The sequence below is a fragment of the Giraffa tippelskirchi genome, chromosome 3 (genome assembly GCF_054371585.1).
Source record: "Giraffa tippelskirchi isolate mGirTip1 chromosome 3, T2T-mGirTip1v1.2.pri, whole genome shotgun sequence".
Taxonomy (NCBI): domain Eukaryota; kingdom Metazoa; phylum Chordata; class Mammalia; order Artiodactyla; family Giraffidae; genus Giraffa; species Giraffa tippelskirchi.
In genome coordinates, this window is record NC_137277.1 from 53,857,638 (window position 1) to 53,875,509 (window position 17,872).

The window sequence follows — 17,872 nt, forward strand, 5'->3', positions numbered from 1 at the left end:
TTAAGAAATGGGTGATGGATCTTGTATGAAGGGGACTGGAAGAGCTGTTCCAAAAGGCACAAGTATTTTAGGTGTTACTGAATACAAGGAGAGAGACACAGGAAGATATTGAAATAAAAGAAATCGAGTAGACAAAGGAATAAAGAGGGTGAGATTAAGATTAAGGAGGAGAAAGGAAAGGGAATGACAAGGTGGAGAGGCGGGAGATGGAAGGGAACAAAGGTGAAGAAGGATAAGGAAGTGAGAGATGGAGGTGACAGCTGAGGGCTAAGTGGACTCCCACTTCTCTGCCATGTCTCAGTCCCCTCCTTCACCTGACCCCTGCAATATATTGTCCAACAGAGGTCATTTTAGTCTCACCCTTCTGCTTCCATCTGTATCCACTCCAGTCCATCTTCTATATCACTGTCACAAAGACCTTTCTAAACACATAACTGATCCTACCTCACTGTAATCTTTTAATGACTACTGAGGACCCACAGCTTAAAACCCAGACTCTTAGAAACTGCCTAACATGCTTTGTGGGTTAATTCAGGGTAGGAAAATATACTTACATACATGCATGCGACTCCCTCTCAGTGTGTCACACCAAGCTCTAAGATGTAGGCTCCATCTACCTTTCTCATCAGTATCCCTGTTACCCAGGAACTTGTTGCTCTTCAAGGAATCTATGGTCTCTCACACATGTCATATGCTTGGTTATTTCTGTAGCTTTGGGAATGAATTCTATTTCCTGAAGTACCTTCTGTAACTTTCTCAACTTAGAAGATTCAGATATCACCTTCTCTGTGACTCCTCCATTTCTCCCATGCCGAATTAATCCCTAACTTCTCTGGATTCAAATAATATTTTATAAATATTTCCTTTATACATTTATCATATTGTTGTTCCTTTGAATGAGATTGTAAACTCAATAACTTATTTGTCCCAGCACCTACAATATCATCTCTGATTTATCAGTTGCTAAAAAAGTTTTGCTAACATAATATATTAGCAGATGATTATATGATCTTGTTCAGTGTGACCATGTGAAGAATTCTGTGGTGTATTCTGTTATTATTTGCTTTATGTGATCTTGTTCAATGTGACCATGTAAAGTATTGTGTGGTGTATTGTCATTTGCTCTCAGCATCTACCCTCTAGATCACCAAGTTTTCACTTGGTTGTTGAAAGCCTGGTTTTGTACATGCAACTTGAGAAATCTGTTTTTGATAGCTCGTTTCCCCTGCATTACTTTCTGAAGTGCTCCTCACACTTTAGCCTTACTATCATCAAGTCTAAATCTCTTGCTTTTTCTCTGCACTGTTCAGCAAGTGCATCTGGATGCTTCTTAGAGCTGCTCTATTTACAGGTGAGAAAACCCTGGTCTCTCACCTTTCTTCAGCCTAGACTGGGAGACAGCCTTCAGGTCTTCCATCTTCTTGGAGATCTTTCTTCTGCAGATTTAGTTTCCCAGTCACTGCCCATATGTCACCTATACAACAATGGGTGTGACTCTTGGGGAAGAGGGAATGTCTTTGGGGAGAAACTTCTGGACTCAGTTCTGGAAGCAGAGTTGGGCTGATTACCCCTGGGGGAAAGGGAGCAATAGGAGTAGTTAAAAAGTTTCTAAATGTCTCAAAAATACATATTCATTAAGAGTTATTCCTTGGGACCAAAAGGACAAGGACAATACAATTTTATAGATTTGTAGGATTCTCAGGCAAAGATCTAGAAGGATGAGTCTCTTCAAAAGAAACAGACTCTGGGATTTTTAGAAGAACCCACTTCTTTTTTTTTTTAATAAATTTATTTATTTTAGTTGGGGGCTAATTACTTTACAATATTGTAGTGGTTTTTGCCATACATTGACATGAATCAGCCATGGGTTTACATGTGTTCCCCATCCTGAGCCCTCCTCCCACCTCCCTCCCCATCCCATTTCTTACCCAGTGATTCTCACCATTGAGACAACGACTTGCAGAGCTTGTTGAAAAACAAATGACTGTGCCCCAGCTCCAGATTTTCTCATTCTATTGGTTAACTAAAAGGCCAAGATTTTGGACTTGTAACAAGTTCTCAGATGATGTCTATGTCCCTATTACCAAGATCACACTTTGAGAACCACAGACTTGCTTTTCAGCACAGGGACTGTTCTCTCTCTCCTAGAATCTTCCAGATAACTGATTTGATTTCTTTCCTTCTTCTTCTCCTTCTTCTCCTCCTTCTTCCCTTCTTCCTTTTCTTCTACTTTGAAGCCTAATTAATTTCTATTTATGGATAGCCATAGATGGGCAAATGTGTACTATCAATACAATAGAAACTTACTTTTCTGTAAACCTTGTCCTTTATTTTGTCCACCAAAGTCCCAGTATTGACTTACCACCAGTACCCAAGTCTACTATGTCGTCTATAAAATGCCAGCATTCTTTACTTGTGAATTCTTACTGACTCTAATACAAGGATTGATACAAGAAACAAATATAATGCTCATTATGAGGAACTGATCAACCCTGGAATTAATTGACATTTTAACACTGAAGTGTTGTAAAAAAAAAAAAAAACAACTCATTTCTTAGACAGAGCCCTCTGATCTGCATAGGACTTACAGGTTGGTCTGAATTATTTCACTGCAAATGTTTATTCCTGGCAAAATAGGGTATCTGCCTTTGGCAGGTGAGAGTATTATGTGAAACTCTTCTACATACAAGAAGTGTAGACTTTTAAAAAAAATTCTTATTTAGAGCTCTAATCCACTTTAAAATAGAGCCACTAAGAAAAAACTAATAAAATAAAATTGAGTCACTTAGAAAAGCAGCCTTGGTTGATTCTGGGGAAAGGGACAGGAAGTGTCCATCTCATTGATTATCATGTGGATGATTTTGATTCAGACTCTGATTTATATTTCAATAAGTGAAACCTGATGTGTTCCAGTTTATATTTTCTCCTGTTTGGGCATATGTGAGTCTATAAAATGTTCACCAAATTTCATCTATTTACTGCATCCACCCACCAAAATAATGACTTCCAAACCCAAGAACGGCTGGAATGGAGTCATTATGCTAAAGACCCAGTCATGGACAATGAATTGAGAAAATTATTTTCCTGTATATAACACATCTGCTGCTGCTGCTGCTGCTAAGTCGCTTCAGTCGTGTCCGACTCTGTGCGACCCCACAGACGGCAGCCCACCAGGCTCCCCTGTCCCTGGGATTCTCCAGGCAAGAATACTGGAGTGGGTTGCCATTTCCTTCTCCGGTGCATGAAAGGGAAAAGTGAAAGTGAAGTCGCTCAGTCATGTCCGACTCTTAGCGACCCCATGGACTGGAGCCTACCAGGCTCCTCTATCCATGGGATTTTCCAGGCAAGAGTACTGGAGTGGGGTGCCATTGCCTTCTCCATAACACATCTAAGAAACTAATATTTGTCAGACTTAACTTCAAATCGCTTAATGGATGCAGGATACATTTAGAAGGTGCTTCATTTACATCCTCATTAGGGAGCACAGCATCACTGATCATTAAGATTTCTCCCCTTGTGATGGTCCGTTTTATGTGTCAGCTTGACTAGTCTATAGGTCTCAGTTATGCAAACATAATCTAAGTGCTGCTTGGAAGGCATTTTATAGATATGATCGATTCTATTGCACAATCTGTTGGTTTTATTTATTTATTTTTTGGAATCAGTTGATTTTATGTAAAGGAGACCATCCTAGCTAATCTAGACATGCCCAATTCAATAAGTTAAAGGGCCTTAAGAGCAGGACATAGGTTTCCTTGAAGAAGATGAAATTCTGGACTGCAGCTTCATGCCTAAGAGCTCCGGCCTGCCCTTCCTGTTGGTCAGCCTACAGGTTTCATACTTAACCTTGCCAGTCTCACAATCAGATAAGGCATTCCTTGCAAGAAATTTCTCTTATTCTCTCTCTCTGTCTCCATGGCATGTGGATTATTTTGAGCTGAAAACAATCAAGGCTCAAAAGACTCAGGGAGAAACCTTGAGCTTTTCCTTCAGCTGCCTAAAAAATTTAGATAGAGGACCTGTTCCCATAATGAAGCTCTCATCAGAGACACCTGCAAAGAATGTGGCATAGGTGTGAGTGGGGGTGGGGGTGGGGAAGGGGAAACAGAGCCTAGGGATCAGTGTCCACTCTGTGTTCTAATGTCTCTACATGGCACAGCAAATATTTACTTTTCAGACACTTTCTTTTCCATCTCTATGTGAATTGTCTTTCTCCTTTTTCAAGTCCTACACCCCTTTCTCCAACACCCTCTTTTGTCTGTAGCTAAAGATGGTGTTTAAGGTGAAGGTTTCAGCCATTTTGATGAGTTACTCAGTTTGCCTAGGTCTCTCCCATGTGTACATGTTCTCAAACCTTGCTTGACTTTTTCCCGTTAAACTGTCTCATGTCAATTTCCTTTATAGTTCCAGCAGGAGAACCTGTAAGGGTAGAGGAAAAATTTTCTTCCTTCCCAACATTTCCATATCATACTGTAACTGAAAGTGGTGTCTGGCTGCTCATTACTGGAAAGTCAATGAAGAGGCAAGATTGGTGGAAAGGCAAGTTTGCTTTACTTTGGATATTGGCAACCAGTGGGGGTGGGGAAGGGAAGGAGGACTTCTACTCAAAGGCCAACTGCCTCCCCCCTCGACAAGAGCTTTTATAAATGGAAAGAGGGACCTACAAGGAGAAACAGCAAGTAAACTCTGACAGTCATCTTCCAATTTGTCATATGGTGTTCTGAAAAGTGTCATTTTGATTATTTTAGGTACAATTAATCTTCAGCTCCAGAATCTGTCTGTTTCCATTTTCTTGAGGCCAATTCTTGGAATTGTGGCACCTTATGTCATGGCTTCAGTCTGGTCATAACTTCTTCCACATGGTAGAGATTTTAGTATATACAAGACAGCTCACAGGATATGGCTCAGAAAATTATTTGTAGGTCCTTGACTATGCTTAATGACTAATATATAATTATTTAGTCTTTTTGGACTGTTTTCCTTTGTTTCTATATTTTCTCACTTCTCTGATTAAACTTATTATTCTTTGGCTAAAGTTTTTCCACTAACAAAAGACAGGCGAAGGCCATGGAGGGCAAGGACCATAGGGTCCTGCTCCATTTCAGTACTGGTTCTGTTTCTCTAGCAGAACCCTGACTGATACACCACTTTTAATGGATCATATATGATGTAAACCTCATTAGCAAGTTTATTAAGGTCTTTCTCTTACACTTAAATCATCGCTGAGTTCGATTATAAATCGATGGCAAGTGGGATGGCAAGATCAAGAGAATAATGAGGCTGAGAAGAAGTGAAGTCATCTATGGACCATAATATTTTTTCTGGATCATAACTAATCTACCATCACTGGAATGACTTAGAGCCTTCCATCAACAACTTTTAAGAGAGTTGCTTTCACTAATCATACAAATAAAATAACTGAAGAGTAGCGCTTGACCTGATAATTCATTATTCATTTAGGGTCAATAAATTTTATTTTGAGTTGAGTCAAATTCACATCACAAACACAGAACTTCCATGAGAGATGTCTTAAAGGTATAAATTCTCATGGGAAGAGCTGTATTCATTGAGGCTTCTGTTTGGGATGATCAGATCAGTTGTTTTGTCAGAAGATCCCTGAATGCCAGTTTGGGAATATGGTCAATTTGGGAAGATGGCCAATTTGGAAACACGGCCTGGATTATTTCTCTGGAGCTATTTAGTATCTCTAAATAAAATCCTTCTGATCGTTCTGTAAAGACTTAGATATTGGAGCTCTGTATAAGGATGGGAAAGAACTCACTGGCTTGGATGTGTACTATCTACTTCACCTTAGGTTCACTGGGCCCACTTAATGTCTTAGTGTTACTTGTCAGTTCCTTTAGGCATTTGATTTTATGACCCTGTCCATGACAAATTTTGTTCATTGTCAAGATTTCTGACTCTAATGTCTACCATCCTGCTACCAGTGGCTTCTATCATGTGGCAGACACTGTTGATTGTCATTTTCAATCCCCTTCTTTCCGGATGAAATAACCAGCCATTCACTTTCCATCCTCCCCTGTAGATTGGGGTGACCATATGACCGAATTTTCTGGCCAACAAGTCATAAGGGAATTCTGCTGGAACGCGGGAATGGTACTAGAAAAAAAAATTTCACCCCAGGTTTTTTTAGAAAAAGTACATGAATGCCCTTCTTCCTTCTTGCTGAACTATTTGGATATAAAGATATGATAATTGTAGTTTTAACAGCCACATTGCCATCATGATGGGAAAGACAGGGAATTATAGATCAGCCAACCCAGGCCCCTAAAATGTTAGAACCGAAGAATTAACCAGCTCTAGAATTGCCTATCCTCTAATCTTTATAAGTGAGATAATCTCATTCTTTAAGCCATTGTGATTTGGTTATGCTGCTACTTGCAATCAACAGCATCCTTATGGATATGTATTTCAAAGAGGACTATTGTAGTGTCCAAAAGAGCTCACATCCTCCCATAGAGTTGTGTGTCATGTTGAGCATCACATTTTATAAGGCATTTGGTTATATGAGAGTAAATATAGAGGAGATGGTCAGGATGTTGGAATCAGGAAACCTGTCACAGTGGGAACAATTGAATGAATGTAGATGCTGCATCTGGAGAAGAGACAAATTAGAAGATGAGAAAAGTATTGTAAGATATTTAAAGGACTTTACCATGAATGGGAAAACACTGTTCTGTGGGACCTCCCAGATCAAACATGACAGAGTTCATTTTCTCTCTGGTCATCTCACCCATTGTGAAAGGGGAGAAATGTGTGAAATGGCGCAGGGAAGTATAAGTGAAGAAAGGATGAATTCGAAGTTGCCATGATGGCTTGGAGAGCCTATAGCTTTTATTTCCTGGATGGGATTGTTGCTGGGAGGGAAGCAGAAACAAGAAAACTTTTTTATTATCTTTTTAACTTTGGAGCAATGTTATACATTGCCCAAGACTTTAACAAAGGGAAACATACCTCAAAGAGATGGGGTAAATAAATACTGGTTATACAGAGACAAATGAAAAGATTTGAACTTGAAAGGGAAAGAACAGGGTGCAAGAAATAGTAGAAATGCTTATCTGAATAGGATAATGTCTAGGTGCTAAGAGGATTTAAAGATGAATACAGCACAATCCTCAACCCCAAGAAAGCCCTCATTCCAGGGTAGGAAGTCAAAGAGAAAGGCAAAACCCCATGAGGTGGCAGCTTTGGACTGAACAAATACCTAAATCAGGACCACTAATAGACATGGCCCTGCCCTCTCTGGTTTTGGTTCCCCAACCATAATACAGCATCCTCCTCTTAGCCATATCATCCAAGTGATGTAAAGATTGTGTACAGAAAGCAAAATAGTTTTCAGATTATCCAAGGGGCATTTGGTAGAAAAGGAACAAATCAACGGAAAATACTCTTATGGGAAATATTTAGACAATATTAAAAATTTTAAAAAGTTATATAATAAAAATTCATTGTTTATGAAAAACTGTTAAAAATAAGACTACTTCCAAAAAACCACCATGGAGAATGAGGCATAGAGGCAGGAAACAGAAAAAAAGTGTGATTGTTCTAGAATTCAGATGAAAGTGTTGGCCATTCATCACAGATATTCATCCACAGATGAGGAATTCTCCAAGTTTTCCCTTGTGATTATATGAGACCCTGAATTTCAAATTCCATCCACATCTCTTGCCTCAAAACTTGGAGTCAGAGGAACCGTCTATTGACCAGGCTCTGCCTCTCACTTGCTCTTCTTCGTTGAGCAAGTCAGTTCTCTCTGAGTTTTTTCACTTGCAAACTGTTTAATATAATAATAACATATCCACTGTCAGTTTTCTGAGAATGAGACAAAAGTGTAAAAGTGCCAAAACACAACACCTGACACAGGAGAAGGTCTGTAGAAATACTAGCTTAATCTCAACTGCCACACTCAATAAATATTTTTCTTCACTTCTCACATGGAAAAACAAAAGTTCAGAGGGAAGAACTGTCATTTAAAGTCAACCTATTTTAAGTTCACATCCTGCTGGAAATCACTAGGCACTTGCCTAATCTCTTCATGGCTGCCTGCATCTCCTGGTTCCTCAGGGTGTAGATGATGGGATTGAGCATGGGGGTCAAGACAGTGTAGCTGATGGATGCTGTCTTATCCATGGGGAATGGAGTGAAGGGCCGGACATAGATATAGATACAGGGAATGAAAATCATAGACACGACTATGATGTGAGTGATGCAGGTGGAAGCTGCCTTCTTCCTCGCCTGCCCAGAGTGGGACCTCAGCATCACCAAGATGACAGTGTACAAGATCAGAAGGAGGAGGAACCAGATGGAGACCAGCATCCCACTGTTGGAGATCATAAGGAACTCCAGAAGGGAGGTGTCAATGCAGGCAAGCCTCAGCACTTGTGGAATGTCACAGTAGAAGTTATCCAGGGTGTTGGGGCCACAAAAAGGCAATGGGAGCATCAGAACCAGTTGGACAATGGAGTGGACAAAGCCCCCTACCCAGGCAGCCACCACCAGCCCCACACACACTCGAGTGTTCATGATGGTGATGTAGTGAAGGGGCCGGGAGATGGCTATGTAGCGGTCATAGGCCATCACTGAGAGGAAGAAGACAGTCCCACCTCCCAAGAGGTGGAAGAAGAAGATCTGGGCCATGCAGCCATGGTAGGAGATGGTCTTTGTCTCGTGCAAGAAGTCCACTAACATCTTTGGAGAAGTGACTGTGGAATAGCAGAGATCTATGACAGCAAGATTTCGCAGCAGGAAATACATAGGTGTGTGGAGCCTGGAATCAGAGGTCACCGTGACCATGATAAGGAGGTTTCCCATGACAGTGGTGGTGTAGACAAACAGGAACACCAGAAACAAGACGATCTGGAGCTCCTGAGTCTGTGAGAGCCCCAGGAGGACAAATTCTGACACCCACGTGATGTTCCCTGATCCCATGGTGTCTTCTCCATACACTTAAGTAACACAAATGACAGACCTCTGTCTGAAGTCGCTGCTCACCTTTCAAGTGCTCAGGGGCTCAAAGTGATTTGTCCAAGTCCAGAAGATGGCCATTCTCATGTGCATATCATAATACCAGGTGCTGATCTAAGTAGTCCTTTTCTAGATGGTTCACTCATTGGTGCTGGAAAACATATTCATGAAATAGCTTAAAGCCCTCAAAAGACACATGCAACCTGCCTTTCAAATATTCAGTGTAACATAGTGGTAGCAAGACACTTAGAGTCCAACAGAAACGGTCAAAATTCCAAGCTTCTACTTCCTTGAGATTTGACCTTCAGCAAGTTACTTAATCTGAGTCCTAGGTTCTACATCTATAAGAAAATGTTTTCCCTATGAATTATCTAGGGAATTAAATAAAATAATACATAAATTTCCTAGAACAGTATCTGGAATAATAAATGGTAATCAGTCTTCTCTGTATAGTCTCCTACTCTAAAGACCTCCTCCCTTTTTCCAGTCTTTAATATCAATACAGTTTTGTACCAGTAGTTTTTCATGCAACAGTTGACACATCATAACGTTAACAAAAATTTCATTTGTCTATGATTTTCCTCCACTATTCAACTATACTGTGTTACAGACATAGGTCTTGATTTCACAATTTGTATCCTTGCCCATAGTGCATGATAGGTATATGATGTTAACTGCTTTTGTTGTTCAGTTGCTAAGTCATGTCCAACTCTTTGTGATCCTATGGACTGCAGCATGCCAGGTCGTTGTCCTCCACTATCTCCCGGAGTTTGCTCAAATTCATGTCCATTGAAGTGGTAGTGCTATCTAACCATCTCATCCTCTGCCGCCCCCTTCTTCTTTTACTTTCAATATTTCCCAGAATCAGAGTCTCTGGGTGCATGAAAAGCTAGTGTATGTGCAGGTCCTGGAAGGGGAGCCTCTGGACACAGTTGCATTCTGGAGTATTTCATTTCTCACCATCCCCAAGTGTAGGTAAGGTCCCCAGATCACAGGTAGATACAAGAGTCAGAGGAGTAACTATTTCATTAGTGGAGAAACAAATGATGAATATATTGCTTGAAGACTAGAACTCTTCTGAAAGGACAGTAATTTCAGAAAATGATATTGAATCCAAGGGAAGAAGAGAAAAAATGTTGAAAAAATGGAAATAGATGAAAACTCTAAAGGAAGGAAGCAAACTACAAGGAAGGAAAATAGGGGAATAAAATGAGTGAAGGAAGGAGAGATGGAAAGGTGGTGGGGCAAGGGTGGCAATGTGAACAAAGGTGAAGGACTCTCAGGTGAGAGACAGAGGTGGCAGGCGAGGGTCAAGTGCTCTCTTCTCTCCCTGCCTCACCTCAGCCCCCACTCTCTCCCACCTGACCTCATGCATTCCATTATTTATCAGAGATCATTCTCTTCTTATTTTTCACTTCAATTTACTTTCACTCCACTCTCCCTTCTACAGAGCTGTCCATGAGACCTTTCTAAATGCTGATCCAATCACTTTCCCCCTCACCTCTTATAGTGATGCTCACCAGAGCCCCTTAGAAGCCACATACAATATTTTGTGGATCAAGTCAGGATAGAAACACATACTCACACTTGTACATGCAACTCAGCTTGTCATACAGGGCTATAAAACATAACCTCCATATGCCTTTCTAATCAGTATCTCCACCTCTGATGAATGACTTGCTCTTTAGTGGATTATAGTCTTAAACATGATAACATATTTATTTATTTCCATGTTTGTTTCCTGGAATTTTCTTCCCTACCATCTCATCTAAACCTTAGAAAACCCACCTTTAACGTTACCCTTTCTGTCACTCCTATCACCACTTCTCCCTTGCAGAAAAAAATCCCATTGCTCAAGTTTCTTTAAACATTTAAAACATACCCTGATAATGTTTATCATCATTTGTTTCCTTTTTCAGCTTCTCCGCTAAACCAACTATATCATGATTTCAGTATCTTAGTAACCTCAGAAATTGGAACAGCAACTCTGATAATAGCACATGCTCAATGAATGTTGCCAAATAATATATTAAGTAGGTGATGTATTATGTGTAGATTTTTAGTGATTTTAAGTATCCTATTTCTTCTCTCATAAGGCCAGTTCTATGCTTGGTTGCTGAAATTCCTGGGTTTTACATGTAACACGAAGTTGTTGTATTAACAGCACAGTGCCCCCTCCAAATTACTTCCCAAGGCTCTCCTCCTTTTTAGACTTAGTATCATCAAGTCTATGACACTGGCTATTCTCCTCACCTTGCAACAGGTGTTTTAGAAAACCTAACTAATATTTTCCTATCAGCAGGATGGAAACCCTCAGGCTCTCACCTCCCTTCAGCCCCGAGTGGAAGAAGAGAGTTGATGTCTTACACTTTCTGGGAGGTCCTCTCCATGCAGTCTCACAGCTTCCTGATCTCTGCCATCATTCACATACATGACTCATGGGCATGGCCTTGGGGAAGAGGGGATCTCCTCAGGGAGAAATGATTGGACTGGGCTCAGGAAGCAGAGCTGGAATGAGTCCTGCTGGGGATGAGGGAACAATGGGACCTGTTAATAAGTTTCTAGGTCTCTCAAAAGTATTATTTGAAAGGCTATCTTGAAGCCAAAAACAAAGAAGTAATCAAAAACAAAATAACAGAAGCCCCACAAAACAAAAACAAACAAAAACCCACCAAAGACACTGAAAATTGTAGAGGTTCATGACATGTTGGATTAGGATACCAAGATCAGAAAGAACAGAACCTCTCCAAAAGAATCAAAATCTCTTGGAGTTTTGGAAGGACCCATTAGATCACCTAGAATGGATAGAAAGACTCAGAAATGCCCACACAGAATTTTTAACATAGTAGGTCTTTGTTGGAGCACGAAAATTTGCATTTCAAACAAGTTTTCAGGTGATGATGATGCTGCTTCTCTGAAATCACAGTTTGAGACTGACTGACTCTGAGTTTCACTGTTCTCTGTCAGCACGGTGGTGGTGGTTTAGGCCCTAAGTCATGTCCGACTCTTGTGACCCCATGGACTATGGCCTGCCAGGCTCCTCTGTCCATGGGATTTTCCAAGCAAGAATACTGGAGTGAGTTGCTATTTCCTTCTCCAGGGGATCTTCCCAACCCAGGAATCGAACCTGGGTCTCCTGCAGGCAGATTCTTTACCAACTGAACCACCAGGGAAGCTCATCAGTACAGTGAACAGTTCTTTCTCACATTATCAAAACAACTTGATTGATAGCTTAGTTTTAAAAATTTAATTGATCTTAATTTGGATGATGTCATAGGTGGGAAAATGTTTGTATACTACATTGGAAACAAATCCTGTAAACTCTTTCATTTTGTCAACCAGATCCCAAGATTGATTTCTCATCCATATGCAATTATTGCACCATCTTAAAACTTTAGCACTCTTTATATATGAATTTGTACTCAATGAGATCCTTCCTTTCATATAAGCATCAGTACAGGAAATGTTTGTATTTTCTTAATATGATTAACTGTTCAGAATTGGAATTAACTGGCTTCATAACCTTGCTGAACAATAAAAACTGATATTTCTCAAATAGCTTTCTATTCTACATGAGATTCCAGGTTGGTCTGAATTCTTTTGAAACAAATATTTATGCTTAGCAAACTGTAATCCTTCTGGAATATTAAAAAAATGTGAAGCTCTGTTTTTTTTTCCCCAGGAAGTGCTAGTGGTAAAGAATCCACCTGCCAATGCAGGTGACAAGAGACATGAGTTTGGTCCCTGGGTCAGGAAGATCCCCTGAAGAAAACTAACATCATGGCATCTGGTCCCATCACTTCATGGCAAATAGATGAGGAAACAATGGAAACAGTGACAGACATAATTTTCTTGGGCTCCAAAATCACTGCAGATGGTGACTGCATCTATGAAATTAAAAGACACTTGCTCCTTGGAAGAAAAGCTATGACCAAACTAGGCAGCACATTAAAAAGCAAAGCCATTACTTTGCTGAAAAAGGCACATCCAGTCAAAGCTATGGTTTTCCAGTAGTCTTGTATGGATGTGAGATTTGGACTATAAAGAAAGCTGAGTGCTGAAGAATTGATGCTTTTGAACTGTGGTGTTGGAGAAGACTCTTGAGAGTCCTTTGGACTGCAAGGAGATCCAACCAGTCCATCCTAAAGGAAATCAGTCCTGAATATTCATTGGAAGGACTGATGCTGAAGCTGAAACTCTAACACTTTGGCCACCTGATACGAAGAACTGACTCCTTGGAAAAGACTGTATTCTCAGAAAGATTGAAGGCAGGAGGAGAAGGGAGTGACAGAAGATGACGTGGTTGGATGGCATCACTGACTCAACGGACATGAGTTTGAGTAAACTCTGGGAGTAGTGATGGACAGGGAAGCCTGGCATGCTGAAGTCCATGGGGTCACAAAGAGTCGGACTCAACTGAGTGACTGAACTAAACTGATGTCTTCTTTGGAGAAATGTCTGTTTAGTTCTTTGGCCCGCTTTTGATTGGGTCATTCATTTTCTGGTATTGAGTGGCATGAGCTGCTTGTATATTTTGGAGATTAATTCTTTGTCAGTTGTTTCATTTGCTATTATTTTCTCCCATTTTGTAGGCTGCCTTTTCTTCTTGCTTATAGTTTCCTTTGTTGTGCAAAAGCTTTTAAGTTTAATTAGGTCCCATTTGCTTATTTTTGCTTTTATTTCCATTACTTTGGGAAATGGGTCATAGAGGATCTTGCTGTGATTTATGTCAGAGAGGGTCCTACCTATATTTTCCTCTAAGAGTTTTATAGTTTCTGGTCCTACATTTAGATCTTTAATCCATTTTGAATTTATTTTTGTGTATGGTGTTAGAAAGTGTTCTAGTTTCATTCTTTTACAGGCGATTGACCAGTTTTCCCAGCACCACTGTTAAAGAGATTTTCTTTTCTCCATTGCATATTTTTGCCCCCTTTGTCAAAGATAAGGTGTCCATAGGTGTGTGCTCACTCTCAACATTACTATTCAACATAGTTTTGGAAGTCCTAGCCACAGGAATCAGAGAAGAAAAAGAAACAAAAGGAATCCAGATTGGAAAAGAAGAAGTAAAACTCTCAGTGTTTTCAGATGACATAATCCTCTACATAGAAAACCCTAAAGATACTACCAGAAAATTACTAGAGCTAATCAATAAATACAGTAAAGTTGCAGCATATAAAATTAATACACACAAATCCCTTGCGTTCCTATATACTAACAGTGAAGAAACAGAAAGAGAAATTAAGGAAAGAATCCCATTTACCATTGCAAAAAAAAAAAGAATAAAATACTTAGGAATGAATTTACCTAAAGAAACAAATACAATATTGTGAAGTTAAATAATAGATAAATACTCCGACAAAGGAGGCAAGAATATAACATGGAGAAAAGACAATCTCTTTAACAAGTGGTGCTGGGAAAACTGGTCAACCACTTGTAAAAGAATAAAACTAGAACACTTTCTAACACCATACACAAAAATAAACTCAAAATGGATTAAAGATCTAAATGTAAGACCAGAAACTATAAAACTCCTAGAGGAAAACATAGGCAAAACACTCTCCGACATAAATCACAGCAGGATCCTCCATGACCCACCTCCCAGAATATTGGAAATAAAAGCAAAAATAAACAAATGGGACCTAATTAAAATTAAGAGCTTTTGCACAACAAAGGAAACTATAAGCAAGGTGGAAAGACAGCCTTCAGAATGGAAGAAAATAATAGCAAATGAAGCAACTGACAAAGAATTAATCTCAAAAATATACAAGCAAATCCTGCAGCTGAATTCCAGAAAAATAAACGACCCAATCAAAAAGTGGGCCAAATAACTAAACAGACATTTCTCCAAAGAAGACACACAGATGGCTAACAAACACATGAAACGATGCTCAACATCACTCATTATTAGAGAAATGCAAATCAAAACCACAATGAGGTACCATTTCACACCAGTCAGAATGGCTGCTATCCAAAAGTCTACAAGCAATAAATGCTGGAGAGGGTGTGGAGAAAAGGGAACCCTCTTACACTGTTGGTGGGAATGCAAACTAGTACAGCCACTATGGAGAACAGTGTGGAGATTCCTTAAAAAACTGGGAATAGAACTGCCATATGACCCAGCAATCCCGCTGCTGGGCATACACACCGAGGAAACCAGAATTGAAAGAGACACGTGTACCCCAGTGTTCATCGCAGCACTGTTTACAATAGCCAGGACATGGAAGCAACCTAGATGTCCATCAGCAGACGAATGGATAAGGAAGCTGTGGTACATATACACAATGGAATATTACTCAGCCATTAAAAAGAATACATTTGAATCAGTTCTATTGAGATGGATGAAACTGGAGCCCATTAAACAGAGTGAAGTAAGCCAGAAAGAAAAACACCAATACAGTATACTAATGCATATATATGGAATTTGAAAGATGGTAATGATAACCCTATATGCGAGACAGAATAAGAGACACAGATGCATAGACCAGTCTTATGGACTCTGAGGGAGAAGGTGAGGGTGGGACGTTCTGAGAGAATAGCATTGAAACATGTATATTATCATATGTGAAACAGAACACCATTCCAGGTTCGATGCATGAGACAAATGCTCAGGGCTGAGGCAATGGGATGACCCAGAGGGATGGGATGGGGAAGGAGGTGGGAGGGGGTTTAGGATGGGGAACACATGTAAACCCATGGCTGATTAATGTCAATGTATGGCAAAAACCACTACAATATTGTAAAGTAATTAGCCCCCAACTAAAATAAATAAATTTATTTTAAAAAATAGATAAATAATTTAAAAACTTCAAAAAAAAAAAAAGAAACAAAGACCTATACATAGAAAACTATAAAACACCGATGAAAGATACCAAAGATGACATAAATAGATGGAGAAATATACCATGTTCGTGTTTTGGAAAAATCAGTGTAGTGAAAATGAGTATACTACCCAAAGCAATCTATAGATTCAACGCAATCCCTATCAAGCTACCAATGGTACTTTTCACAGTACTTGAACAAATAATTTCACAATTTGTATGGAAACATATAAAACCTCGAATAGTCAAAGCAATCTTGAGAAAGAAGAATAGAACTGGAGAAATCAACCTTCCTGACTTCAGGCTTATACTGTAAAGCTATAGTCATCAAGACAGTATGGTACTGGCACAAAGACAGAAATATAGATTAATGGAAGTCAGATAATTTTTACAGCACATCAAGATTACAATGCCAGTTAATTCCAGTTTTGAGCAATTCTTCATAATGAAAAAAATGTGTGTTTCCTTTACCAATCCTTGTGCCAGCGGTGGTAAGAATTCACATGTAAAGAATGTTGACATCGGTATGAGTGGTTAATCAATTTTGGGGCTTTAGTTGGCAAACTAAGGGACAAGGTTGACAGGGCAGTAAGTTTCCACTGTAGTCTACAAGTATTTTTCCACCTACAAATTTCCCTAGGAAAAGATCAATTAGGCTTAAAAGTAAGAGAAAAAGATGAAAAGAAGAAGAAGGGGAAGAAGGAACGAAATCAGACCAGTTATCTCAAAGATTGCGCGACAGAGAGAACAGTCCCTGTGCTGATGAGAAAGTCCATGGGCCTCAAAGTGTGGTCCCCAGAACAGGGGCATCAGCATCATCTGAGAACTTGCTATAAATGCAAATTCTTGGCCTTATCATTGACCAACTAAATGAGAAAGTCTGGGGCATAGCACAGTCGTTTGTCTTTTAAGAGGCATTCCAGGTGATTGTCTCACAGGTAAGAACCACTGTTCTAAGAAGTAATTTCTTCTAAAACTTTCAGAGAGTTGGTTTCTTTTGAAGAGACTCTTGTCCTTTTGGATCCTGGCCTGAGAATTCTATATTCTACAAGTCTATAAAATTATATTGTCCTGGTCCTTTTGACCCCAAGGGAATAGCTCTTAATGAATATGTGTTTTTGAGGCATTTTGAAACTTTTTAACAACTCCCATTGCTCCCTTGTCCCCAGTGGTAATCGGCCCAGCCCTGTTTCCTGAGTGAGTCCAGTAGTTTCTCCCTAAGGATATTCCCTCCTGCTTGAGTCACACCCCTTGTTGTACACATGATGTATGGGCAGTGGCTGGTAAACTAAAACTAAAGCAGAAAAAGGATCTTCAAGAAGATGTTAGACCTGAAGACTCTCTACCATTCTGGGCTTAAAGAAGGTAAGAGACCCAGGCTTTCCTCAGCTGTGTATAGAGCAGCTGTAAGAAGTATCCAGAAACACTTGCTGGAGGGTGGAGAGAATAAACAGATGATATAGACTTGATAGAAGTAATTCATAAATGTGATGAGAGCATCAAAAAGTAATGCAGGGAAACTGAGGTATTGTAAACAGATTCCTCAAGTTGCATGTGCAAAACTAAGCTTTTCACAACCAAGTGAAAACTTGGTCTTGTGATTTAGAGGGAGAATGCTGAAAGCAAAGGATAACAGAATACACCACAAAATTTTCTACTTGGCCACGTTGAACAAGATAACACAATTACCTACTAATGCATTATCTTAGCAAGCTTTTTTGAGTAACTGCTAGATCAGAGTTGTTTTCTAGATGATGGGGCTACTAAGTAATTGAATTTACAATCTAGCTAAGAGAGACAACAGAAAATAAATGATAAAAGCTATAACTAAGAGAACTTATAAAATGTTATTGGAACCCTGAGAAGTTAGGGATTAATTCTGCATGGGAGAAATGGAGAAGAAGTCACAGAAAAGGTGATATCTGGAAACTTCTAAGTTGAGAAGGTTGTAGAAGGTATTTCAGGAAACACAATTCATTCCCAAAGCTACAGATATATCCAAGCATATGGCATATGGCATATGTGAGAGACTATGGATTCCTTGAACAACAATCAGTTCCTGGGTAACA

General features: G+C 39.6%; 1 protein-coding gene and 1 pseudogene across 2 annotated transcripts in view; both read right to left on the minus strand.

The window, feature by feature from the left end:
- Window positions 1-17,872, minus strand: part of LOC145543514 (large ribosomal subunit protein uL30 pseudogene) — a 208,818-nt pseudogene that overhangs the window by 142,841 nt on the left and 48,105 nt on the right. Inside the window, exons 2-3 of the transcript XR_014080754.1 lie at window positions 11,353-11,508; window positions 9,013-9,136 (exon numbers count right to left, since the gene is read on the minus strand). The product of XR_014080754.1 is annotated as a large ribosomal subunit protein uL30 pseudogene (transcript). The remainder of the gene's footprint in view (window positions 1-9,012; window positions 9,137-11,352; window positions 11,509-17,872) is intronic.
- On the minus strand, window positions 8,014-8,949 carry LOC145542598 (olfactory receptor 4D1-like). Its single transcript, XM_081581711.1, has one exon. It carries the CDS (start codon window positions 8,947-8,949, stop codon window positions 8,014-8,016), a length of 936 nt encoding a protein of 311 aa, XP_081437837.1.